The 26850-nt window shown below is 44.1% G+C and overlaps 1 protein-coding gene and 1 long non-coding RNA gene across 2 annotated transcripts in view; both read right to left on the bottom strand.

The window, feature by feature from the left end:
• JAM3 (junctional adhesion molecule 3) overlaps positions 1–25659 on the bottom strand; it is a 39985-nt gene extending 14326 nt beyond the window's left edge. Inside the window, exons 1-4 of the mRNA XM_082201564.1 lie at positions 25475–25659; positions 2375–2440; positions 984–1097; positions 622–774 (exon numbers count right to left, since the gene is read on the bottom strand). Of these exons, the coding sequence (XP_082057690.1) occupies positions 622–774; positions 984–1097; positions 2375–2440; positions 25475–25526 (385 nt within the window). The 5' untranslated portion in view covers positions 25527–25659. The remainder of the gene's footprint in view (positions 1–621; positions 775–983; positions 1098–2374; positions 2441–25474) is intronic.
• LOC309520174 lies at positions 12733–17409 on the bottom strand. The gene is made up of 2 exons (XR_014214169.1): positions 13793–17409; positions 12733–13755 (listed from the first exon to the last, which is right to left on the bottom strand). It is a non-coding gene; the product is annotated as an uncharacterized lncRNA (long non-coding RNA).
• Positions 25660–26850: the final 1191 nt, after the last annotated feature.

Below are 26850 nucleotides of genomic sequence, written 5' to 3'. Positions count from 1 at the left end.
AATAATGGCTCCCTGCTCCTGGTCTCAGAAGCTAGGCAGACATCAAGGCTGAATAGGGGACCAACATAGAAGGCTTGCCAGGCATCAACTGCTGTCTCACTGTCCGTTTGGCATCCATCAGCCCTTATCGCAAAGTGGCAGAGCCGAAGTTCTGCAGCTGAGCTCCTGGGACTTTGGGTTAAGAGGATTCTCAGGTGACAGGGCTGGAAGAAACCTCCCCTTGAGACTGGGAAGAATCTTCTGCTTATAGTAGACAGCAGTGAGTTAGAGAGACTGGTAAAAGGTACTTTCATGTACTCATATATTTCTCCTTCTCCAAAGAATGTATAGCTAATATATTTTACATTTTTAAAAAAGCTGCACATCTTAAGGGGAAATGCATTGAAAAGCACTGGAAAAGCTGCAGTTTATGGGAAAATTGCTCACAAAATGTGTACAATTAAATGCAGGCTTTTTGTGCCTTTTGAAAAATCTGCACATAACAGGATGTGCAGGTCTATGACTGAGCGCCAGCGGGAATGGAACAGGATGGAACGAAGCCATTCCTAGCACCAAGTGATTTGAACAAAAGGCATCCAATCCCCGTGTACGTGCACAATGTGAGGATATCTAGGCTTATACCATGAACTGTCAGGTTGATGTTGATCTCAGCTCCAATATGCGTGTCTTCAGGAGCCGCAACCTCGCACCGGTAGATGCCTTTATCTGCACGGGTCACATTGTGGATGATCAGTGATGTCCTCCCATGGAGCTCTGCACGGTCCACCCAGTCTCCTACAGAAAGGCAAGGAAGAAGGGTGGAAGGTGTCCCCTGATACATCCGGCTCCCTGGAAATCTTAGTTAGCCCTCATAGCTCACAAAGCCTTAAGTGGAAATGGCAAAAAGTTCTAGGCACCCATCTGCTTTTTTGAAACTCTGAACAGAAAGTTGCTCAGGGTTCAAATGAAACCTCAAGAAGAAAATCACTGCAAACATTTCCTACCCTGCATCTTGTGGTCAAAATACACGTAGCTTGTGTCCTTGCCCGCAATTTTCTTCCATTCAATCCTAGGATTGACTGTCTTGGTGGAAGTGATGATGCAGGAAAGCTCAGCACCTGCAGAAGGAACACACACAAGCACAGATTAAGGAGGAACATCTTGTCATTTACGTAGCCTTTCCAGGGAAAAGCCTCGCCCGGTGAAGCCAAGAATCTCGCCTTCCATCTGCCTCCCAAGTAGAGAAAAATCTGCTGAACCTCAGAAGCTGCTGGACGGGAGATTGTGGACCCGAGCCAGCAAGTGAGCAGCCAACACAGATAGCAACTACTGGGAGAAAATACAAAAACAGTAGTCTAGTTCATGCCAACAATTTCTTGCAACTGGCTGGACATGCTGGGTGTGAGGTGACAGAGGGGGTGTCTCTTAAAAGGATCAGAGGGTTGGGGTTTGAGAGAAAGTGTGCAGAGGGGGGGGGTTGGAACTCTCATTTTATTGTAACATTTATGTATTGCCCATTAAAGGCATAGGAGCCCTGATGAAGTTGCAATTCGGAACTGTTTGGTTCCTGCAAGCACTAGCGGGGCTGGCCAGTGTGGTGCCTTCTAGGTGCTGGTCTGCAGCTCCAATTATTCCTGACCATAGGCAATTCTGGATGAGGCTGATGGGAGGTTGAAGTCCATCTGGAGGGCACCACATTGGCTGCTCCTGTCCCAATGAGTAGCTTGATGGCACCTGACAATGTTTGGCACTGAAGCAAAGGAGGATCAGGCCTGGTTAACATCCGGGTGAAGACTGGCTTTCCTCACCATCCAGTTCTTCAGAAGGGTCATAACTCAGTGACAGAACACATGTTTTGCATGCAAAAAGTCCCAGGTTCAACCTCTGGCATATCCGGGTAGGGGTGAGGAAGACTTCTGGTTCAGTTTACACACAAGCCAAGGCATGACTTGGTGCAGAAGCATGGACTCCTGGAAAGTAGATCACAGTAACTTCGGCCTTCTTCCAATACTGCTTCTGTTGCACGGCTGTGAGCTAAGCATTGCTTTGGCTTAGGCTGCCATCCGAACCCAGGCTTGTGATTTGTCCCCAACCCAGAACAAACTTTGGTTGCAGCTTGTGGTTTATCGGGAACAAGACGAACCATGAATCTGGTTTCGGCCTACACGCTAAGCCAAGCCATTGGCTCACAGCAGCAGCAGGACCAAAAGGGGAGCAAAGCGGCCATTATCTCCTCTCCAGGAGCCCCCACGTTTGTGCTAAGCCGTGTCTCGACTTTCTTTCAGAGACTGTGAACAGCCTCTGCTGTTCAGTGTAGACAATATTAAGCTATATGGAACTAAAGTATTGACCGCAAAAAGTAGCTTCCAATGTTTCTTTGCCTTGCCACACTTACGGTAAAATTCCTGCACCACGGGGTTCAAGTCAGTGGAAAACAGCTCTACGGCCAAGATTCTGTAGCCTATGAAAAACAAACAAGCGGCAGCATAAGAAACAAGAAAGGCACCTCATACATTTCTGGCCTGGAAACATTCACTTGAAGCTCTGCACCACCCCATCAAATCCCTGGAAATAAAAAGGGAGCGAGTTTAGCAAAATCTGATGTAATCCTTGCTGAACTACCTGCTCAGATTTAGCAGGGTTAGGGTGGTGGTAGTTATGTACAATTATATGATTCTGCTCTGCAGCAGGTGGCCCAATACTAATTTAATAGAAGTGATTGACTTCTCTTCCACTTAAAAATATAGTAGCAGGAAAATAATTGTTCTACAATATGTCATCAACAGTTCAAATTAGACCTCAGCACCTGCAGGGTGTGAAATAGCAGTCTGTGCACTGCATGATGCCTTAGGTCGTCATGCATGTGCATTTATATTGGGTGTGAAATGTTGTTTAGCCTGGCAGACCAGGTCCTTTGCTGTGCAGCTTAAATTCAAGCCATGCTGCAAAGGAGGATCCCAGCTGATCCAAGAAAGGCTTGATCAAGGCCTTCAAGCCCAGCTTTTGGTGGGAAAATGTGGTTGGGATTGATAGCTGTTGGCATCCAACAACATCTAGAAGGCCACAGGTTCCTCATCCCTTGGTTACAGGAACCTGAGGTAGATACCTCACTGAAGCTAAGCAGGTCTAAATCTGCTTATCTAGGAACCCCAAGTATACCACCCTTTTGTTCCATCGTGGTAGAAGGGGGATGTAAATGTAACAAATGAAAAAAAATGAATTAGAAGATGGAAGCGAAGAAGGCAGCTCAGCACTTCAAAAACAGGCTCCAGGCCACACAGAAGCTCCTTTCATTCCTCCAGCTTTGATTCCAATCTACGACTTAAGAGAATCTGTCTTTTTTTATAGCCTCACTTTCCTCCCCCTTCTGAGGTAAATACATCTCGCTAATCCCAGCAAAAATCCAAGGCATTAAAGCAACTCGCTGAAAAGAAGCCCCCGAGTAAGCAGAGGAAAATCCCTCTGAACTCCTCCTGACATTTTTACAAAGATGTCACCACAGAGACCAGGCAAGGAGAGAGGGTGTTTTGTTCACTGTATTCCATATGTCCCCTCCCGGAGGGAGGCTGCCAAGCAAACACTCGCTTTTCTGACCTAAAGAGTTACATAGTGATTTTTGGAGAGCTTGAGCAAGTTGCCAACTCTGGTGGTGAATCTGTGGTGAAATCCCAGCAAGAGGGGCAGGAGATTTATTTGTGTCTGGCATTTCCTCCTAAGAAGCTCAAGGCAGCCTAGTTGGGTATCTTTCCCCTCCTCCCCTCTATTTATTTGCACAATACCCTTGTGAGGTAAATTAGGCGATGTCTTGATAAATTGTCTGAATCTGGTATGGCGTTCAGATCGCGATACTGGTTGTCAGACAATTTGTTGTTGTTTTTTTATAATAATTTTTATTGCATTTTTTCCAAATTACAGAAAGAACAAAAGAATGAACAGAATAGAAAAAAAAAGAAAGGAAAAAAAGAACAGAAAATCACGACCATTTCAGGAACTTATTTCAAATTTCCATTGGACTTCCCCACATCTCCCGCATAATGCATTCTTGATAATAAAGTTATCAGCAAATTATACCCTTATTTCGTGTGTTTCTTTATATTTTCAGTTGCAATTTAAGTTTAAATCTCTTATTCTCCATTTACTCTAAAAATATAACATAATGTCGTTTTTACCCATTTAAACTTTGATTCTTTCATAAATATTGTCCAATTTCATAGATAATTAAATTTCGTTGCTGGAGCTAACGTTCCAAATCATACGGCATCTTATGATTCATACAACTTATAATACTTTTGCAGATAGTCTTTAAATTTTTTCCAGTCCTCCTCCATTGCCTCTTCTCCCAGGTCTCGGATCCTTGCAGTCATCTCGGCTAGTTCCATGTAGTTCATCAATTGCGTCTGCCAATCCTCCAGTGTGGGCAAATCTTGGGTCTTCCAATGCTTGGCGATAAGAATTCTTGCTGCTGTTGTAGCATACATAAAAAAAGTTCTATCCTTTTTTAACACCTTCTGGCCGACAATGCCCAGAAGGAAGGCCTCTGGTTTCTTGGGAAAGGTGTACTTGAACACCTTTTTTAACTCGTTATAGATCATTTCCCAGAAGGCCTTCAATCTTGGACAAGTCCACCAGAGGTGAAAGAATGTCCCCTCAGCTTCCTTACATTTCCAACATTTATTATCGGACAAATGGTATATCTTAGCCAGTTTGACCGGGGTCATGTACCACCTGTATACCATTTTCATAATATTTTCTTTCAGAGCATTACATGCAGTAAATTTCATACCGGTGGTCCATAACCTCCCCCAATCTTCAGACATGATATTATAACCAATGTCCTGAGCCCATTTTATCATTGCTGATTTAACTATCTCATCCTGGGTGTTCCATTTAAGCAGCAAGTTGTACATTCTCGATAATAACTTGGTCTTTGGTTCTAGCAACTCTGTCTCAAGTTTCGATTTTTCCACCTGGAATCCTGTTTTTTTATCTAGCTTAAAAACCTCATTAATTTGGGCATAGTGTAACCAATTTTGCACCTTATCCTTTAATTTTTCAAAGCTCTGCAACCTCCAATTACCTCCAATGTTTTCTATTATTTCCCAATATTTCGGCCAGTATGCCTCCATATTGGGTGTTTTCCGAGCTTTGGCCTCTATTGGTGAAATCCACCTCGGAGTTTTGCTTTCCAATAAGTCTTTATATTTTTTCCAGACCATATATATTGCTTTTCTGACAATATGGTTTTTAAACATTCCATGTGTTTTCCCCTTGTCATACCACAAATACGCATGCCAACCTAACGAATTATTGAAGCCTTCCAGATCTAGGACATCAGTGTTTTCCAATAAAATCCAATCTTTCATCCAGCAGAAGGCCGCAGCTTCATAATATAACCTTTCTAACATTTCTAGGTTTGTCTGGCAGGGCAAAAAGCCCCGAATAAAGTTTAAAATACTAACTGATGCAAAGGAGAGAGGGGGGTTTGCCCTGCCAGACTTAAGGTTATATTATGGTTGTCAGACAATTTGAACTGGCAATGCATTGCGCTGAAGCCTTATTTCGCCAGGCAGCGCCAGCTCAAATGGCCTGCGGATGACAAAGGCGCAGACAGACAGACAGACAGACAGACAGAGCCTGAGAAGGTTGTGGGTGAGCACCTTCTCGGGCTCCGTCTGCCTGCCTGCACCTTTCAAACGCCACAAGTCTCTTCATTATTTTTGCAACGAACAGTCCAATATGACTTATCTTCTGGTAATAATATATTCGCTGTGAGGATGGAGTGAAGAGCCATTACTGCAGAACACCCCAAGCCGTACCTAGTGCAACCTGAGAACCTCTAAGGCAGGGGAGTCTAGCGCTGCTCGATCTCCGGTTGCTTCAGTTTAGAGCACACCCAAAGTGTGACAGTGTCACAGGATCACTGGACACAGTGCAGCTCATTGCTCTTTTGGCTGCTGCTCTGTGGGCAGCGCAAGCGACTTTCAGAGAGAGTGAGTGATACAAATCAAGGCATCCAGGCCGTGTCAAACTGGACACACATGGACATCGAGGTTTTTTGCGGCGGCTTGCTCCAACAACTGCCCTGTGGCATTGAAAGCACTGGCACGAGAACACAGACTTGTCTCTTTCTGCCTGGATCCACCCCAGAACCATAGCTGTCAACCTTCCCTTTTTTTGCGGGAAATTCCCTTATTCCAGCGCCGTTTCCCGCTGCTATCCCAGATTGTTAGATATCCCATAGACTGTCCCCGGGACAGGTGAGGCTGCTGATCCCTTATTTTCAAGGCTGCTGATCCCTTATTTTCAAATTTGAAAGTTGACAGCTATGCCCAGAACGCAAAAATTTTTGAACCAGCTCTTGCATGGCACTACATTTGAAATTCAATTAGTCTACACTGTTGAGCAGGCCAGCTCTTACCTGCTTCCCAGAGGTACTATCTAAGCTTAGTACTGACGGCACCCAGCAAATAATAAGTGTGTTGCAGCCCCTCATATCAGATCCCATCTAGGTATTGGTGCACTGCAAAGATTACAGGGTGGATCCCTTGCCCAGGGTCGAGGCAAGGATAAAGGTTGGGGGACCCACCTTGCAAGATAAGATGCAATACATAAAATAATGTAATACAAAAATTAAAAATTCTCACTATGGACTAAATCACCCCTTGCTCAGCAAGAGCAAAGGACTACCGCTTACAAACGAACAACCACATAGGAAACAGACAGTCACCCTGTACACTGATAAGGAGTTATAAAAAGCCCACCCTCCCACTACAGCCCAGCAGCTTCAAGAAAACACCCCATCCATCTTTGCTGCAATTACAGGACACCCACACTTGCAAGATATTTATTTTTACCACCCACACACAGCAGCAGGACACAATCAGAGGCACACGTTTCTTGCTGCTTGCTTGTGATGGAGGCAAGGACCCCACAGGGCCCTGCCAAACAATTAAAAAAACAAAAACCTGTCAACAAGTGGCAAGACACGCATGCAACAAGAGAGGGCAAGAACCTGCTAAGCAATGAGCAAAAAGTTTGTTGTGGCATCCTCCTCTGCTCCATCTCCCATCCTTCCCTTTTCATGTACATATGTAAAAAACAAAAAAAACAAAAACTGCCTTGCTGAACCCACCAGGTTAGATCTCCAACTACAGCTGGTCAGATGCTCCGAAAGCTCATTAGCAAGGCATGCGGACAACAGGCGCTACACCAGCCTAATCTGACTCTCCTTTTGCAAGCAGAAACTCCTCTATCAGCATATCTTGTACTGTCCACCTTCCTTTTTTTGCTTTTTTTATTTTGTTAATGCTACTGCCTCCTTTCCTCCCCCACCCATGCACTAGGGTTGCTGATGGGAAGCAGGAGGGATTGGGCAGATGGCAACAATAAGGGTCAGGGGCCGGAAACATCAAGGGAGACAATGGATTTCCCTCCAGTTTTGTTTAGTTTTCTCACATGTAAACACAGCATCCCCCCAACCGGGCTCACTGGTTTCTTTTTGTACTGGGGGGGGGGGGGTCTGAACAGCTAGGATCAGGAGAAAGGAAAATTCCAATTACATGCAAGAGAAATCGACCAGGTGAGTGTCAGTTTTGGATCACACCTGACAGGATCTGAAAATGGGGCTAGTAGCTCTTGGTGGAAATCTGCAGCGGGGGGGGGGGATATTTGGGGAGGGGCTTATTTCACTCTTCAGACCCCCAGCCAGTGAAAAACCTAGAGGGGGGGAAACAAAGATAATGGTGGCACTTTTCCCTCCATCCTTTTTGCTGGTTCACACACATACATGTCAATTCCTTGTGGTTTACAATATATATATATGCATGCAAAGTTCTTTTCTGGGCTCTTTTGTTGTCTGGAAAATATTACAAATCAGATATTCATGCCAAGAACCAGAAATCCATCAGAATAATCTATGAAAGGAACATCAACAGCAGGAAAAGAAATTGTTAGGAAACAAAAAGAGCTTTCAAGCTGAAAGAACTTGGGAAAATAAAAAGTATTTCCTACTCAGTTGTGGACCCCACCCCGCCTGACACTCCTATATTAGGGCTGTGTTCCCTGCCAGAAATCCCATAATTAGTCTAGCATGAAAGGAGTTAAAAACTGCCTCACCAAAGCAAAGTCAAAACAGAGCATTTAGCAATGGAGACAAATTCTTCCAAATCCTCAAGCTCCTTGTCCCCTTGCTCTCTCCTGCTATTTTTAGCCTTGTGTTTTCCAAATGTGCCAAGTGTTCCTTATGTTATCACTGTCAGAGGCCCCCTTTTCCCACAGTCACTCGGCTCGCGCCCTGGGATGAAGCAAAACTACCCCTGCGTTCATGGTTTGGCCTCAAATGTTGAGGTGCCATCATTACTTCATTGCGAGCAAAGGGCATTTCAGCAAATCCACATCAGCGCTATGATCACATTTGATAGTTAATTCTAAATGCATGCATAACCCCGGTCAGCAACTCATTATTAACCTGGCCATGTTTTGAATTGTAAAGGGGTCATAGGAAGCTGCCTTATACTGAGCAAGACCACTGATGTATCTAGATCAGTACTGCCCACACTGGCTGGAAGCAGCTCTCCACGATTTCAGGCAAGGGACCTTCCCATTCCTATCTTATTCATTTATTGCATTGCATTGTATTGCACCCTTTTCTCCAAGGACCTCAAGGCGATGTACGTGGTCCCTCCCTCCTCATTTAATCCCCACAACAACCCTGTGACGTAAGTTAGGCTGAGAGACAGTGACTGACCCAAAGTCACCCGCTGAGCTTTGTGCCCAGAGCTGAGATCTGAGCTCTGGTCTCCCAGGACTTTAACCACTACATCATACTGGATCTCTGGAGACGCCAGAGATCAAACCTGGGACTTCCTGCATTAAAAGCACTAAGTTGCAGCCTTCCTCAGGACAGCCGAAGAGCAGACACAACTGCCAACTGAGTCATTCTCACACAAACTGAAGTGGCACAAAGGACTCTTCAACTCCCACCACAAACAGCAACGGTGGTTTTGGCACAGAGGCCTGCCTCCCTGCTGTGTGCATCACAGCTATGGAGGCTTGTAAACAGCATCTTGTTCTCACAGCGGCCAACCAGATGCCTGTGGCAAAACCTGAGTCCTCTCCCATTGTTTCCAGCAACTGGTCTTCAGAAGCATTGCTGCCTCCAATTGAGGAGGCAGGAGGCAGAGAATAGCTACTGTGGCTAGTAGCCATTGATATCCTTCGCCTTCGTGACATTTGTCTCATCCCCTTTTAAAGCCATCCAAGTTGATGCCCATCACTGCTTCCCATGGGAGCTTGAAGCGTCTCCACCTCCATCGTTCTGCCCGGAAACTGAGGTCCAGCGCCAAGGGCTTTCTGGCGGTTCCCTCGCTACGAGAAGCCAAGTTACAGGGAACCAGGCAGAGGGCCTTCTCTGTGGCACCTGCCCTGTGGAACGTCCTCCCACCGGATATCAAAGAGACAAATAACTACCGAACTTTTAGAAGACATCTGAAGGCAGCCCTGTTTAGGGAAGCTTTTAATGTTTAATAGGTTATTGTATTTTAGTGTTCTGTTGGAAGCCGCCCAGAGTGGCTGGGGAAACCCAGCCAGATGGGCGGGGTATAAATAAATTATTATTATTATTATTATTATTATTATTATTATTATTTCTTTGATCCATCCTGAATCTTCCAACTTTCATCTTCATTGGATGTCCATTGAATTCCAGAGCTATGAGAAAGGGAGAAAAACTATTCTCAATTCACTTTCTCCATTCCTTGCATAATTTTATAGGACTGTGCTCTATAAAACGTGTTGATTATGACTGTTTTAATAAAATAAAATAAGAAGACAATGCAGCACGGCCGAAGCCTTGTTTGCAGTCCGCGCTGGCAGCGATCGCTTTGACAGGGTTGGGCCTGCCCTTGCTCTCTCTCACAGTATCAAGTTCAGCAGAGGTCTCGACCGTGTGAAATCACCACGCAATATTTGACATCTGCCTTTGACGGCAGAGATGCACGCAGCTGGTAATGTGGGCACCTCTCCCTTTCGGTTTCCTTTGCAGCCTCCGCAGCTGCGAGGCTTGAAGGACCGGCATGTCCTTCTTCTCTGTGGCGTTTTCTGCAATCTAACACAAAGGGATGCCCTTATGCCACATCTCCCTTGGCCAAGGAAGTAAGGAAAACAATGGGGCCTTCTATCTGGTGTCGGATCATAACGTCACTTCCGCCTCACAGGGTGGTGTGAGAGAATTTAGTGGTTTTGCAGAGATGGCAACGTGCACTTAGGTCTGTGTGGGGAATCACGGCCCTCTTGGGCCTCATAATGAAGAACATTTCATCACAAGTTCTGCCACACAGCTGCACCTGATGTGAGGTAACATTCAGGGTCGTGATTCAGACAACCAAGTTAACCCCGGAGGTAACCAGATTGATTGTCTGTATGGGTTCTCTGACAACAAGATCAACAATAAGGCATTGTTTGGGCAGGCTCAGCTTTTCCTATGAGTGCAGCTCTCCATGGTGAGAAGTGGCACGTGCCAACATTCTCACTTCTGCTCCATCAAGCGATCTCCGTCCCATATAGAAGATGACATTCCAAACCGTCTGAGCTCAGATGCTACTGGACAGAATTCACTGTGGGCATCACCAAAGATGCACTCCAAAGCGAAATGGGCGAAGCAGGCCATGTGAATAATGCATGAGTTCATCCGGTAAGGGACCTCCTCTCCTTCCGATGGCCTGTCACATGTCGGAGCTCTCCTCTACTTGGAGCCCTCCTAGGAAAGCGAGCAGATCTGGGAAGCTCAATCTAATTATGAGGAGCTAATGAGAACTGACCTGCCCTTAAGATACCCAAGACTGACTCCACGGCACTCGCAGTAGAATCAGGGCAACTGACCTGGAATAGCAGGACAGCTCAGAAGGTCATATGGCCAAGGAGCCCAACTTGATTAGTGCTAATTCAATTGTGCCTGGGCGCCTTTCTTAGGCCCACCAAGGTAGTAGTTCTCATCCCCTCCTTTCTTTCTCCCCAAAAAAGAATTATAATAGCAGTTATGTTTCAAGGTGCCAAAGCACTTTGCATACTTTCTCTCAAGCAATCTGTACAACAACCCTGTAATGTACAAACTAGTATTATGATCTCCACATTGCAAGAGGGAGGATCATGGCTTACTCAAGGCCATTTAGCGAGTTTGTGGGTAAGGAAGGGCTGCCAGGTTTTATCTGTTCCAGTTCGAGGGCCTTCAACACTCACTCAACACACAAAAATTAAGGAACTTTAAGCTTTCCTTATTATTTTATCCTCATGCCAGGAAAAGCTTTGTTCTATAAACTTCTATGTTGCTGTTAAAAACCGAGCTGAAGAGCTAGGAAAATGTTGGCAACCCTTCCTTTGCTGGAACAGGAGTTCCTCCTAGCACTAACACAAAAATTATGTCAAAACAGCTGCATTCTCACTACATAAAATAACTGCACGCCAGTGCAATGCAGCTACTGGCCGTATCTGGCGAAATAAAAGGGAAATTTGGGGTTAGGTGGCACAAAGCAGGGCAGGGCATTGAAGGAGTAGCAAGGGGCTGCCACAGAGGATTTAGCAGCAGATCCTACATTCCATTGCTCATGGGAAAATATGAAAGTGGGTGATGCGGCAAGTCTTTATTTTGAAAAAATAACCATCTCCAGAATGCAGATGGTGCGATGGGAATGTCTCAGCAGCTGCCTTTCTCCCAGTAAGGCAGCTGTTCAAAAGTACAAGATCCCAGTTAGGAAAGGGGTGGGAATATTGCAGTCAAACGGCAAAGGGGTTGTGGTGGTGGAATTAAGCAACGCAGTTAGGTAGCAACATTCCACCATCTTCCTTTCCCAGGGGATGCTGTGAGGCTCCATTATACAGAAACAATGCAATGACTCAAGGAATCACTGCTCTATACCGGGTGTCCCTCTCTTAGCCACCCACCACCTGCCCATCGGAGATGTCAATAAGATAAGTAACTACACAACTTTCAGAAGACATCTGGAGGCAGCCCTGTATAGGGAAGTGTTTAATGTTCGATGTTTTGTTGTGTTCTTATATCTGTTAGGAAAAGCCCAGAATGGCTGGGGAAACCCAGTCAGATGGGTGGGGTACAAATTATTATTATTATTATTATTATTATTATTATTATTATTATTATTATTCCCCAGGTAGGGCTGGGAAAGGCTTCTCTATGAAGCCCTAGAAAGCCTGCCTGCCTATTTACATAATTCTAAGTTAGATGGATAAGCAAACAGACTCTGTATGAAGGCAACTTCCTATTTTGCTTGCGACAAGGGCTGCAGCTCAGTGGCGCACGCTGATGGTCCCAGGTTTGGGCCCTGGCAGCATCTCCAGGTAGCACTGAAACCCTGGGAGTTGCTACTAGTCAGTGAACACAATACTGGGCAAAATGGACCAACGGTCTGGCAGCTTTCTATGTTCCTATCTCCACCTTAGTGGTGTGACCGTTTTTAGACTGAAATGTGGTGTATGTACACACACTTTAAATAAAATAAGAATTGCCTCTCTGGTTAAGAGGCCATCTGGCAGAGAGGAATAAGTAAGGGGTTTTTGTAATGCTTCGCACCCACCCCTTGCTTATCTCAGGGCTAGTAACCAAACCACAAGCAAAGGAAGTCTAGACTAGGAAAAACGGTGAAAAAGTAGCCCACAGATACCAAATCGCAGCTTGAGGGAATGCAGTACAAAGTGTTCTGTACCAGACACAGAAAAGCAGAAGTGTGTGCATTTTATTTATTTATTTTTTAAAATCTCCAGCTTTCCCCCCTTTCTTTTAAGAAAACTTCAAAGGGCTTATCCACCCCCCTTCTCCCAACCCCAAGTGGGAGAGAAGCTTATTAAATCACGCTGGGACTTTGGGTGAGGACAGCTGGCCTTGAGTCTGGCATATCAGAAGAGCCTTTATAGAGAGAGGAGAGGAACACGTTAGCAACCAGCATCAAACACGCACAGAGAGTCATGCACAACACACCCACAGAAGGGAGGCACGCTCTGGCCCCAGGCAGGCAACGCACAGAAGGCTACCTCAGCAGCCAAGTGAGATAATCTAGCCTGGTATTCCTCTACACCTCCTTGATGGCAGAACGAAAGCATTACATTGTAAAGTCAAGGCTTTCCGAAGATAAACAGCCTCCATCTGGAAGGATTACAAAGGGCCTGGGCCACAGAAGGCTTAGAGGACATACCAGTCAGCAAGCTAGAGAAGAACTTCTGTTGCCTCCCTCAAAACAAGAGCAGAACAGGAGCAGGGAAAACTCCTGATTTCACCTCAATAAAATTAAGTCCAGCGGCAGCTAAGGTGCTTCCACTCTAGTGGGATTGCTATCTGCCGTTCACCTTCCTTTCTTTTTTTGGTGACTCCAGGATGCAGAACCTGCGACCCTCCATCTGCTATTGTCCTTCAGTTCCCATCAGTTCTGACCGTTGGCCAGGCTGGCTGGTGCTGATGGAAGTTGGGAGGATCACAAGGTGTCCATCATCCCTGACAAGATACCGTCATACAGTCATTGCTATTGTGGATTTTCTGTTCTCAGACCACCTAAAGCCCAACTATTTTTTTCAAAAGAACAGAAGGCCACAACCACCATGGGTATAAAAGCCCTTAGGGTTACTCTTCCAACTGTTTAAGAGGTAGAGGTTTTTGATTTGGCTTGGTAAATCTGAAGAGGCAACATTTTCCAGGTCAGGCCACTTGGGAATAAGGATCTATTCAGTGCTATTTTTCTAGAAAAAAGAGGTGCCAAAACTCACCATAAACATCTCCTTTTTTCTCTCTTATAATAGCAATGGCACCTACCTGAGAGGTGCTAGAACTCAGTTCCAGTGAGTTCTGGCTGGGGGAAAAACCTCTGGATTTACTCCAGAGTTGAAATTGATCTTCCAATTTGTTTTCTCATTAGTGATTAGGCTTTATGGTTATCAGTGGTGTTTGCCTGTAGTTTAAAAGAGCAATATATGTGGGTCACCATGACCCGAATCAAGCCTTTGCAGTCTTCACTAGTTCCCTCTGCTGTCCTGTTTGCTTGAGAATAGTGAGGGTTACGGTCTGGGGCCCCACGTGCATAAGCAAAAACCATGTAAGTGGGGAACAGCCTCTAGAAAGCATCCAAAACACCAATTTTCTCATGCTCTCCGACTTTCTCTCCATACAACTCTCTAGAGTTCAAGTTCTGGGGCTGGCTGGAGGACTCATGGAAAAGAGGCTGCTGCTGCGCTACCCCACAAGCCAGCTGCTAGGCAGGGAGGCTGAGCAGCCTAAACAAAGCTCTGCTGTACCTCCAGTCTCTCTGGGGCTTCCTTTGCCCTCACTGAAGTCCTCCTAAGGCTACAGGGAGGGTCTCCTCATGATCCATTAAGACTCTCCAGCTGTCTCCCACCATTTCCTGGTTTGAATCTATCAATTGGTTTGCTTCCTGGCGTCACACGTATACGTGGTCGCGCGTGAGTCGGTTGTGCATAAGTGGGGGGGGGCGCCTGTATAAGGTTGTTTTTAAAAACAAATAAATGTCCACAGTCACTAAAATTTTCTTTGTTACTAGAGCAGCATCCCAGAATGCAGAAATTAAGCACAAGATGCTCCTCACCTTCATCTGCATGTCTGATGTCTTGGGGTAATTTGTGAGTCTTAAGTTAATAGTTTCCCTTTGAGATTAACTTGTATGACTAACTGTGGCATATGTTCTTAAGTACCTGCAGGATCAAGGCCTTGTTTCCTAGAGTTGACAACCCAGTTATGAAATCTTTCCCCAGGCTAAACTTGCTCTGTTATATATAAATACAGCTTTGTTAATTTTAAAATACCTGTCTGCCTAGAGGATATATATATATTGGACAGAGTTCTGGTGCTCTTTTTATTTTAAGAGAGGCAAATAAAATATAATTAGTTTTATGCCGCCACTCCTCTGTTCCAGGATGGGAAATTATTCCAGAAATCTGATCTTTTGCAAGAGATAATGAGAGGCCAAGGTATTATTATGGAAAATAAAAGAAAACCACACCTACCCTCATGAAATATCACACTAAAAAAAACTGTTTGTTCACACATTGCAGGAGGTCACAAATGTAAGAATTGCCTTGATGAATCAGACCAAAGTCCATCAATGGGTATGTTCACACATCATGCGATAAGTCAGGGTTGCTGCCTTCTTGTGAATGACAGTGATTTGGGGAAGAAAATTTTCCATTGCTTGAATTTTGACACAGAAGATTTGCTATGTCTTAAGTTCATTCATAACAATGAATGGCTGTCAATTACAAATACAATTATTAGGAAAGATTAACATTTCCAAAGCTGTAATTAATGTTTTTCCCCCCAGGTGATTGTCACAAGAAGGATGTGAGTCGGCGTATATGCACAATTCTTCAGGTTGCTAAAACATATTGGTGTGCCAACAATTTTCAATTATTTGCATTTTCTTAAATATGAACAATGGAAGATTTTCCAAAAATCCCCTCACACATCACTAGTAAATGAGCACTACAGTTGTATACATAGTCCAATCGTTCCTGCTTTTTTTCTCCCCAGCACAAGCAGGAGAAATAAACCAGGAAACTGCATTTAAGATAGAGTCACTAGGATGTTCACATTTTGTTATTCCTTTAACAAGTCAGGAAGGATCTCCAGCCAGCCTTGAGCCACGGTTTGTTATTGGCTTACAAATCCTAGCTTGATGGGGAGAAGCAAATCATGACATCAGGTCCAGATGTGTCAGGAAGCCAAACTTAACTGCAACTTCTGGTTTTGTTTCTCTTGCTCATTCTAAGCAGCAAAGTGGGTATGATTTCAAGGAATCATAGGGCTGGAAGGCACCCCAAAGCCCATCTAATCCAACCCCCAGCTAAAGAATCCCAGGCAGATGGTCATCCAACGCTTGTTTAAAAACTACCACCTTCCAAGGGAGTACGTTCCACTGTCAAACAGTGCTTGATATCAGAAAGTCCTTCCTATTGTTTAGTCAAAATCTCATTTCTTGTCATTTGAATCCATTGGTTTACACCCAATGGATGTAAGTATTTTCTGTTTTCTGGATGTTTTCTGGAGCAGCAGAAAACAAGCATGCTCCGTCTTCTATGTGACAGCCTTTCAGATATTTGAAAATGGCTGTCGTATCAGCTCCAGTCTTCTCTTCACCAGCCTAAGCACACCCAACTCCCATTGGGTTTCATGTTCACAATAAACCAGCGTAAGCCAGTAATTCTGGTTTAGTGTAATGTGCAAATGTGGCAGTTCTGTATTCAACAGAACACCTACAACCAGGACAGGAAGGCAACAGCCCTCTCCTATTGGCTGTCTCTGCACCTAGTATCCAGAGATTTTTGCTGCCTCTAGATCTGGACATTCCATATAGCTAGATTTTGGCTGCAAAACACAATAAAGGAACGGATAATGGGATGTGTCCATAGCTAACATCTAAGTATAATACTCAGTAGATCTTTTAGAGGAAAACGACTGGGAGGCAATTATATGCATGTTGAAAAGGTTGTCATTTTTCCGAGATGAAGGATAAAAACAGCCGCTACTGATTTGCAAATGTTAAAGGGGTGTTTATTTTGAAATGCTAATTTTAACCACTGCTGTGGATGAGTTGCCAGCACACTGCACACACAGCATGAGGCAGGGTGTAGCTCAGTAGCAAAGCATCTGTTTTGGATGGGGATGGTCCCAGGTTCAGCCCCCAACTTCTCCAGGAACCACTGGAATCGATTCCTGCTTGAAGACCTGGAGAGCAGCAGTCGGACAGCGGAGTAAGTCGCATTTAATTAAATGGAACTCACCTCCGAGCAGACCCTTACAACATTGCATTGTAAGCCCCCCCCCATGTGTGCATTGTTAAGCAAACTAATAATTTGCTCCGGAGAAGAGAAGCAAGGAACGTCCAGCACGCATTGCCATTTCCTGACATTGAAATCCCAGCTAGGGAGTGGGGGCTTTGCGCCCACATCTGCCATTGGCAGGACTTAAGAAATCCTGCTTGTAACCATATGTCTGATTGTTTGAATGTCCCCAAGCTGAGCCTATGAGTCTTTTTTTTTTTTTTTTCAAGCTCTGGGGGATTATACTTTGGGGACTCAAAAACGGCAGGGGAAGATGTGTAGAAACACGACAGCCTTAGAGGTGGGAGAAGAAAAGTATTTCCCCAAAAAACTTCGCAGTAGGGATGGTTTTGCAGTACCTTTAGTCACTGTGCAGGAAATAATACTTGGGAAGTCTGAGTAGACTTTGACTGGAGATCCCTTCAATAGAGGACGTGAAAACATAAAAAGAGCCTGCTGCATCAGGCCAGGGGTCCATGCAGTCCAACATCCTGTTCTCCAAGAGGCCAACCTGATGCTTCTGAGAAACCTGCAAGCAGGTTCTGAGCGCAAGGGCACGCCCTGCTCCTGTGGCTTCCAGCAACTGGTATTCAGAAGCATACCTGCCACTGTGGCTAGTAGGCACTGACAGCCTTTATCCTCCATCAATTTGTCTAACCTCCTTTCAAAGCCATCCAAGTTGGTGGTCATCACTGTCTCTTGCGTGAGGAACTTCCATAGTTTAACTATGAACTGCATTAAGAAGTACATTCCTTTGTCTGTTCTGAACTTTCCAACATTTGGCCTCGCCGGATGTCCCCAAGTTCTAGAATTGCATTATGGGAGAGGGAGAAAAACTTTTCCCTATCCGTTTTCTCCATGCCATGAAGAATTTTCCTAAATCAGGGGTCTGCAACCTTTAAGACAAAAAGAGCCACTTGGACCCGTTTCCGAAGAAAAACAACAACTGGGAGCCACAAAACCGGGAAGGTGACGTCGGGACGGTGCGTGACTAACGCATGCACTGCCCCCATGCAACATCACAGCTAGTACAGCGCCCGCCACAGTGGGGAGTGTCGGGGCGCACAATGCGCCTCCTCCCCTGGCTAGTATCCACCCCAGAGCCGCGGCAAAGGTGTAAAAGAGCCACATGCGGCTCCGGAGCCGCGGGTTGCAGACCCCTGTCCTAAATAATAGGTTAAAAACTTCTCTTTTTTGGAAGTGGGGAGGTAGAGAAGGTCCTCCTTTCCTTTCACTCTGCAGTTTTAATATGAAATCTTAGGCACAGTATCACGCCCAGAGCTCAGAAACGCCTCAAACTAATGATATTCCCTGTCGCAAAGTGCGCCTAGAAAAATGGGAGTTTTGAACACTAACTGGGCAGCAGTGATGCTTGGGCATACATTTCTGATGCAGTTATGGCAGGGAAACAAAGTACAGACAACTTATGCTTTCTTGTCCTCTTGATCAGCAAGGAACAGCCGAAGCCGCTCTCCATGCCTCTGAAAGCTCAGCTGCCACCTGCTTCTGCATTCTACCAATCACCCATATTTCAGAAGCTTTGACCATAATAATCAGAAAGCATTATGGGAAGTGTTTTGTCCGTCACAATGAACAAAAGGAGCTTCACATGAATGGCAAATCTGAGATGATGTATTTTTGCCACTTAGTAGCCTGAATTAATCAGTACATCCTCGTTCAGTATTCTGCAACGCATTTCGCTATCGGCCTATGTTGTACTTTGGCAATAGTGTGTTGACATTGTCTTTTCCAGAAGTGCTTGTGCTGGCTTTGGCTTAAACAAATAAGATACCTAGTGTAATTATTTCAATGGAATGATGTACCTATGATTAAATTACAGTTACAATAAGCCCCTTGCTATTCTACTTGTTTTGTTCGTCTGATAGGTCAAACGGCTGTGGCACCCATAATCTGTGAAGACAAGTGGCAGCAATCTCTTGTGAAGATTGTTAGGGTTGGGGATAACCTATGACGGAGTTGTTGTTTTCCCCTCCAACAGAAATATGCCTTATGCTTTTAATCTTCCTGCTGGAAGAGGAAACAGATTGAGAATGGAACCACGTTAATTAATTTTGTGTCTTTGCTTCATCAGCTTTTATGGGATGCGACTTCTAAACAAGCCTCCAGACAGCATTAAATGTTCAGCATCTCAGGCAGAGAGAGATTTAGTTTACCCCAAACCATTTTGCAACAAATGGTTTCGCATAACGGGAAGACGGAAGATGTGGGGGATTCTGAATCAGCACTTACTGGCCTATGGGAATAGAGTGTCCTATCTCTTCCCCCCACCCCAACCCCACACTACAGCTCACCCCTGCTTTGCGGGGTGGGGGTGGGAATGATTCACTGACATTCCTTGGATTAGTGGGTGCAATCAGCTGTGAAACATTACTTCTAAATTTACAGCAGCATCCAGTTCTGCCTCAACACACATGCACAAAAATAAAGGGGGTTTGCAAAGAATGCCAAAGAAAAGATATGGTTTGCTAAAGAGCAAAAGTTAGTACAAACAACTCACCATTGTTCTACCCCAGTGGTTTTTCAAACCGTGTTCCAGAGAATGTTGGTGTTGCTTGGCAGTGTATCAAGGGTTACTCAACAAGAAGATTAGTGATGGTAGACACTCTCCCACCACTGACTACAATGACTCATGCTCATTGTTACCAACCTGTCCCAATACAGTGGTACCTTGGTTTTCGAGCATCTTGGAAGCCAAACATTTCCGTTTTTGAACACGCCTCGGAAGTCAAATGGCTTCCACTGCATGTTTTTCAATTTTCTCAATGGACATTGCAGACAGCCCTTTGCACCTTGGTTGTCGAACGTTTCAGAAGTCGAACGGTCTTCTGAAACAGATTACGTTCGACAACCGAGGTTCCACTGTACACAGTGGTTTGGCAGTGTTGGGTGCCTTCTAGGTGCACTATTAGTTTGATGAGATCGATGAGGCCCGAAGGGAAACAGCGCCGGTTAGGACAAATACAGATCAGAATGAAAACTGCTGCCTTCTTACATCCCTCATGGCAACCCTTTGCTGCTCAGGAGGACACTGCAGCCTATAGCCTTGATGGATCATCACAAAGGACAGCTGTGAACAGAACTGGGGATTTCTAGTACTATCCAGAGAAACTCTTGACTGGGACGTGATGTGGGGAAAGTTGCCTTGAAAAGAGAAAATCTGAAAACCACTTTTAAAACTTGAAAATGGGATGGCTAAATGGACAGCAGACGAGCCTTAAGTGAACCACAAGTGACCCGAATGAACCTGGAAATTGGAAAGAAGTATATTTATACTTCAAAACCTCACAGACTTTGTTTTGTTTTGTAAGCAAAGCAGCGGTTATTTATAGCTCAAATTATAAGCACGCCAATGGAATTGTCAACGAGGTAAACCCACCACCACTGGTATCCATCCAGACAATGCAACATTAATCCTGGGCAATATTAATAAAGACGGGTCAAAAAAAGAGAAAGGAATCAAAGTTCATAGCTGGGTCACTTGACTTTCAGCACAGAGAAGGAAAGAGACATGGGCGGTGTTTGCACACACTTATACACACCTCTCCATGAATTGAGGCATATTTGAGCAACAAAAAACAGTTGCGATAAATGTCAAGAGGGAGAGGCAGCTTGCTAGTATCACACATTCTTTGCCAACAGCTGTAGAGTGGACCCAGGCAAGAGGAAGGCACAGATGCTTCTCTTACGGTTTGACGAAGTTGCTGGTTATTTACTGCTGGATGAAAAACACCAAATCCTGCCTAAAGGATGTTACTGAACTTGCCATTTGAAACACCCAATTTTGGCTCAGCTCGATGAGTTTGTATTTGCATGCAACTGCCCTGGTTACTGCACATTAATGATGCAGCCAGCTCCTTGCCCTAATGACATTCTTGGCATTCAAGTCCCCCTTCCCAATTGAGAAGTCTGAAAGTCTAAAATCTACAACCCCACAAAAGCTTCCACGGGCCTAGACAGCTGGCTTGGAGCATTTGCTTGCTTGAACGACAGCTGGATGTTACTTTTTTAAAAAAGGGGGTGGTTGCAGGGACTCTCAAGATATTCTTACTACAACGCTACAAAAAGACCTTTGTGGGCACAAAACCCACTTGTGACTCTGGAGAATTTCATGACTCTCAACTATCTTAGCACACCATAGGATGCAAATCCTCACTGACGATTCTGTCCCAAGGTTGAGGAGTTGGTGGGGTTATAAGAAATTAGGAGTGCAGGGCAATGGCCAAACAGCTGGTTTTAAGTATAGGACACCCCATAAAAATCACTACTTCATTTAGAAGTTGTATGGAATGGGCTATAGCAAGTCACACACTTTTTGGCTTGAATTATCTGTCTTGCGGTTATAAAGAAGCAAAGAACAGTAAAGAACTTTGAACATTGTGCATGTTGACTTGGAGATCAGTCTCACGGATTCAGTAAAATTTACTCCCATGGAGAAGAGGACGTATTATTTCTAGTAGTACTCAACATTTTTAAAGAATCTTGACAGAGGAGAGACAGAATTTAGGTAAAATTCCAAAACCCACATTAGGGCTGTACTTTTTTGTCTGGCTGACCAAATTGTGACAGAATAATATATGCAAGCTTTCAAGTTCTCCAGAACTCTTAATTTGGCTAGGTGCTATATAAAACAAGGGTGAGATGCTGGACAAGAATGTGAGAATTGGAGCCATGGATGGCGTCTGCATTTAGTCACAAGATGGAATGTGGGAGAGGTAGCAGACATTCAACTGAGGCTCTGTTCATCGCTTTGCAGAACCTGCTGGAAATGAGGAGCATACACTGGCTGATCCCCCATATGGGAGGAAATATATAAACCAGCTTCATCAGATCTAGCCTGATAACCCAGAATTCCTCTTGGACACGGGGACACAAAACCCCTCCTCCACTTGATTGCTTTTATGGTTTAATATGGTTGTGATGGTTATGTATATGGTTATGTCTCTCTGTTCCCTCAAATCCCTCCTCAAAATCTGTTTTTTCTGTGAATCCATAATCTCTATCCCAAACTGAACCCAAAAGCCTGACATATGCATGGACCTTCTTCTATGTGAACTCATCTGATCCACTGAGATCTGAAACAAAGTGCCTTCTTCAGGAGCCCCCACCTCAATAATAATAATAATAATAATAATAATTTATTTATACCCTGTCCATCTGGGCTGGGTTTCCCCAGCCACTCTGGGTGGCTTACAGCATATCTAAAAACAAAAAAATCAAGCATTAAAGTAAGTGACTACACTAGTATCCTAATTAAAAAATAATTATTTCACCTATTATTTTTAATGGTTTTGCTGGCTGTCCGTATTTAAATTTATTTCAATTGTTTTTATCAAGCTTCTATGTAAAGGCCTGCTGCAGCTATAGATTTTTAGATGATGTTGGTTACCTTATTGTTTTATTGCTGCGGTCTGTATTTTGCTGTTTTGATGATTATAGCACACTCTGATTTAGGCTGCAATCTTATGCATATTTACTTGGAAGTAAAACTCACTGAACTCAGTGGGTCTTGCTTCTGCATAGACATGTATAAGATTCCACTATTAGAGTACTATTTGTTTTATTGTTGTGAACTGGTTTTTAGACTGGTAAGCAGAAAATTAGTATATATCTATTTCAATTTATTTATTAATTTATTTATTAAATTTATTAATTTTCTTGGGTTCATCCCTTATCTTCTCTTTCCTATCACTGTCCTTTGTTGGGAATGTAGATGTTTTATTTAAAATACATACATGTATAGTATACATATAGATAATGCACACAGACCAGCATTTCTTGTCTTTTTGTCAGATTCAGTCTTCAAGGCAGGTAACAAAAAAGAATCCTAAATTCCAGAATTAACAAACTAAAAACCATTCAGTAATGTGGCATAGAATTATTGAGGGGGGTTTCCCTCCAGTCCTTTCTTTTTCCATGGATCCCCCCCCCCCATTTCATAAGGTCAGTAGTGACAAGGAAGGGCTTCAAATACAGTATTAGACAACCGTGTTATCAGAAACTGTTTTGATGCAAACTGAAAATATTTTGCTGCAAATTACCCTAGGCAAATCATTCTAATTTATGTACACAGAGATACCTCCCCTTCACAGACTTTTTTCCAATTAAAATTGGAAGATTCAGGGAATGCTCTGTCTCCAATATCCTCCAGGGCAGGAGCGATGATTCTAGCAAAATGCAAGTTTTATGGGAGAAGGTAGTTGTTTAGAAAAACTGGTTTTAGATTTATTTAGAGCTGTATTGGTTTTATTTTTATTTATTAAATTTATTAAATTTGTATACTGCCCTTCATCTGAAGATCATGGGGGCAGTTAAAACTAGCACCTTTAATTCTGTCCAGAAAAAAAGCTAGTGAAGATCTTCAAATAATGGCAAATGTGGGTCCCATGTTCAGTAACCTGCCTGACATTTACTGATGTTTGCAATTCACACTGTGAAGAGCTTAGGGCAGGAACCTTTTAATGCCACTCTGTAAAAAACTATGAGTGCTGAATGCTATATGCGCCAATCTGGTATCAGTCAGATTTTTTTATAACTTGTTCCACAGTATGTAACAGACACATTTTGGTATTTCACAGCTGTTTTGCAAATAAGCTCAGATGTGTTGTTTAAACTGTTGTTACTGTCCCAGACCAAAGGCATAATAGACTGTAGAAACTGAAATAAAGTTTGGAAAAGTTGTATCAGAAGATCTTGGAGAGCTACCCTTCAAAATGCCCACTCCAGAGGGAAATTTCTTTGTAGAAAGAAACCTATGTGAGATTGTGTATTTTTCTGGCAGTTGCAAGAGAAGACGCACATTTGTGTGTGGTTATCGCAAGCAATAATTTACACAGGAGGTAAGTATTACTTCCTACACTGAATGATTTCGATGTAAGAAGCAGGATTAAAAACACCACATTTATCTCTATTTTGCCTGTCTGTCTGGGGGTGAGGACACAAATGGTTGAGAGAGACCCCCCCTCCCCCAAACTGTGACTGCCACTCTCCAACTCCCTCCCTGGGGCCTTTATTAATAGCCAGACAACAAGCAAGTCCCAACTCATTCGTGAATGGAATTAACAAATGTTTTTGCAATTAAAGCTGCAAACATTTGCGTGGGGCTCCAGGAACAAAGGGTGTCTCTGTTGCCAAGTGAATAGGATCCAGTATCAACTCTGCCTGCCTGGCCAACCATCACATTCCTGATTCCCTCATCCTTTGGAAAGGTGGGGGTGGTGCTTGAGTTATGGAGAGAGTTTTAGGGAAGCAAGGTCCCTTATTTCTTATTGGGGTGGGGTTCACTGTCATATTCTTCAAAGGTACCAAGACAAAAAACAAGTCATTAGATTGGGGAGGGGGGGAACACGCCTTTCCCTCTTGTTTTATAATTAAATCTTGGGGTTGGGGTATTTGTGTGTGTGCATATATTCTGAATACACATACAAATTACATGCAGATGGGAGTAATGAGTGCTAATGCCAATTTTTAAAAGGGACACGAAACTTTTATAAAAATGGTGACCCACAATTTCCATTTTTCTACCTGTATTGTACTAAAACAAAGTCTACTCACTTCCATCAAAACTCCTACCCCAACCCTAAAATAACTACAGGTAAGTAGCCGTGTTGTTCTGCTGTAGGCGAAACAAAATAAAAAAAATCCTTCCAGTAGCACCTTAGAGACCAACTAAGTTAGTTATTGGTATGAGCTTTCGTGTGCATGCACACTTCTTCAGATATCTGTTTACTTGGATGGGATAGATTGAGCTAGGGAGAATCTTCATTAGTACTTTATTCTAAGTGCAGGGAACCCCCCCCAAAAAAAAACACAACCCCTTTCCCTTTTGTCTCAGTGTTTTTCAGATTATAAACCCAAGGGCAGGGACTATCTCATCCTTGACATTTGTAAGCAGCTCTGGGAGCCTTTTGTGGACTGAAAAGCAGGATCAAAACACTTTAAATAGATAAACACATTTTTAAGTGTAATAAATATGTGGAGGGACAGGGGACTCTCAGCTGCGGAAATGTTTCCAAACCTTACACCCCGTTCACTTTTAAATACTTTGTTAGTACAATGTCTTTTACTCCAAGGCTGCTGTGAGGTTCCATACCACACAGACATCAACATCTTATTTTTAAGTACGGTCTTATCAGCACAGAGCACCACCAAACAAAAGGGGAAAGACTTTCTCTCACCACTTTAAAAAAGTGGGCTAAAACTTTCCCTTTCATCCCTCCCTTCTGGTTTGAATAAATGTTGCTGCCCTCTCCGTTGCAAAACTCAACATCCCCCCCACCTAAAAAAAAAACCCTCCCCAAGCCACACATTTGTGAATGCAAAAGCCACCCTCAATAGCCGCTATTGTCCCAGGCAGCCTTCGCTCCTCGATGATGGGAAGGGTGCAAAGCTCACGCATGACCCCCGCCCTGCTTGCACAGCAGCCAGGCACCCCCGCCCCTTCAAATTTCCAACTCGTGGCTGCTGAAAACAATGATGGGCGGGGGAGGGGGCTGAAGTATGATCGCCCCACTCCGCTGCAAACCGCTCAGCCTCGTTATTCCCCCCCCCCCGCAAATAAAAACCGGGGTCTCTCTAGGCAAAGCCCGCGCGACCCGCCGCCCCCAAACCCCGGACCTCTCCCGCTCCCCAGCCGGGCGAGACTCACGGAACATGGGAAGCAACAGCAGGAGAAGGAGCGCCCGCCGCCTGAGCGCCATGATGGGGATGCAACTAAGCCGTCCGCCTGGCCGGGCCGGAGCTTGCGCATTCCCCGTCTGGCCAGGTCCCAGCGCCGGGTGGGAGGAGAGAAAGGGAAGGAGGGAAGGAGGGAGCGAGCGGGAGATGCCCGCCTTAGCAGCGCTCGGCTGCTCGGGCAACGGTTGCTAGGAGACGAGAGATGCTGGGGCTCCGTTGCCTCGGCAACCGCATCCACAGTCGTACGGAGGGGCAGGAGAAGCCTGGAAAGGATGGATGCGGCGGTTAGCTCCATGGGTTTGTTTGTTTCTTCCAAAGCCCCCCACCTCCCACAAGGAAACAGTTTGGGAGCCTGGGCCCCGGGGTCGCGGGGAGTAACGGAGTCGAAGCGAGTGGTTGAAGGTACCATCGAAACAGTATCCAGGTGACAAGAAATGCTAGGTCCGTCCCAGAAAGTGACCAGGAACTTGGGGAAAGTAGACTGTGAGAACTGGTTAGGGCACTTTTACTATTTGTTATTATAGGTATTAATATTAATTGTGCATGTGTACAGTTAAAAAATACATCACACACATGCATATTTAGAATAACACAAACAAGCTTGTGTACTTGAAATTGTTTAAATTGTTTTTATATGTAAAATGGTTGTTGCCCCCTCTATGTTTCATTGTCCTTTATTGTGGCATTGTTTTGAGATGCTTCATAGGAAGCAACTTATAATTGTAATAAATTAGTTTGAATATCACTCTAAAACTTATTCCAGAGCATCACAGGACCCTTTTCAGAAGAAATGAGATGTTTAATGTGGTTTAGTTAATTACTTTTATCTCACTTCTCTACACAAAGGGTGTTTCCAATGAGGAGCTTAATACTGCAAACAGGCCATTCAGATGTTGCAAACAGGTTGCTGTCAACAGGTGTGTTAACTAATCATCCCACCCACCCTGATTTCCCTAGAAAGAATAAATCTGGATTAAATGAGGGAGTGGGAAATTACAGGCTGACATTTTGATGGCAATGATACCATCAAAATGGTGCTTTAAAAAAATGCATCCTTGATAAGCACTGAGCTCACAGTAAACACCTATCTAGAAGCACCCAAATTATTTGAGAGTAGCTTATAAAATAGAACCTGAAATACATACTATAAAAGAGCAACAAATCAGAACAAATCAATAAATACCAATAAGTAATCCAAAATACAGACCCAGTATTGCAGCTGGTAAAATGTTAAATTAAACACCTATACAATCTCAGAATAAGTAACAGGCTTCTATTCAGCAATAGGCATGAAGGAGAGTTGCATCTAAACCTGGCTTTCTGTAAGAAGCACATATTTTTTTACAA

Source organism: Podarcis vaucheri, assembly GCF_965113315.1.
Source record: "Podarcis vaucheri genome assembly, chromosome: 15".
Taxonomy (NCBI): Eukaryota; Metazoa; Chordata; class Lepidosauria; order Squamata; family Lacertidae; genus Podarcis; species Podarcis vaucheri.
The sequence above is the reverse complement of the archived record's forward strand: the minus strand, read 5'-3'. Positions and strand labels throughout refer to the sequence as shown.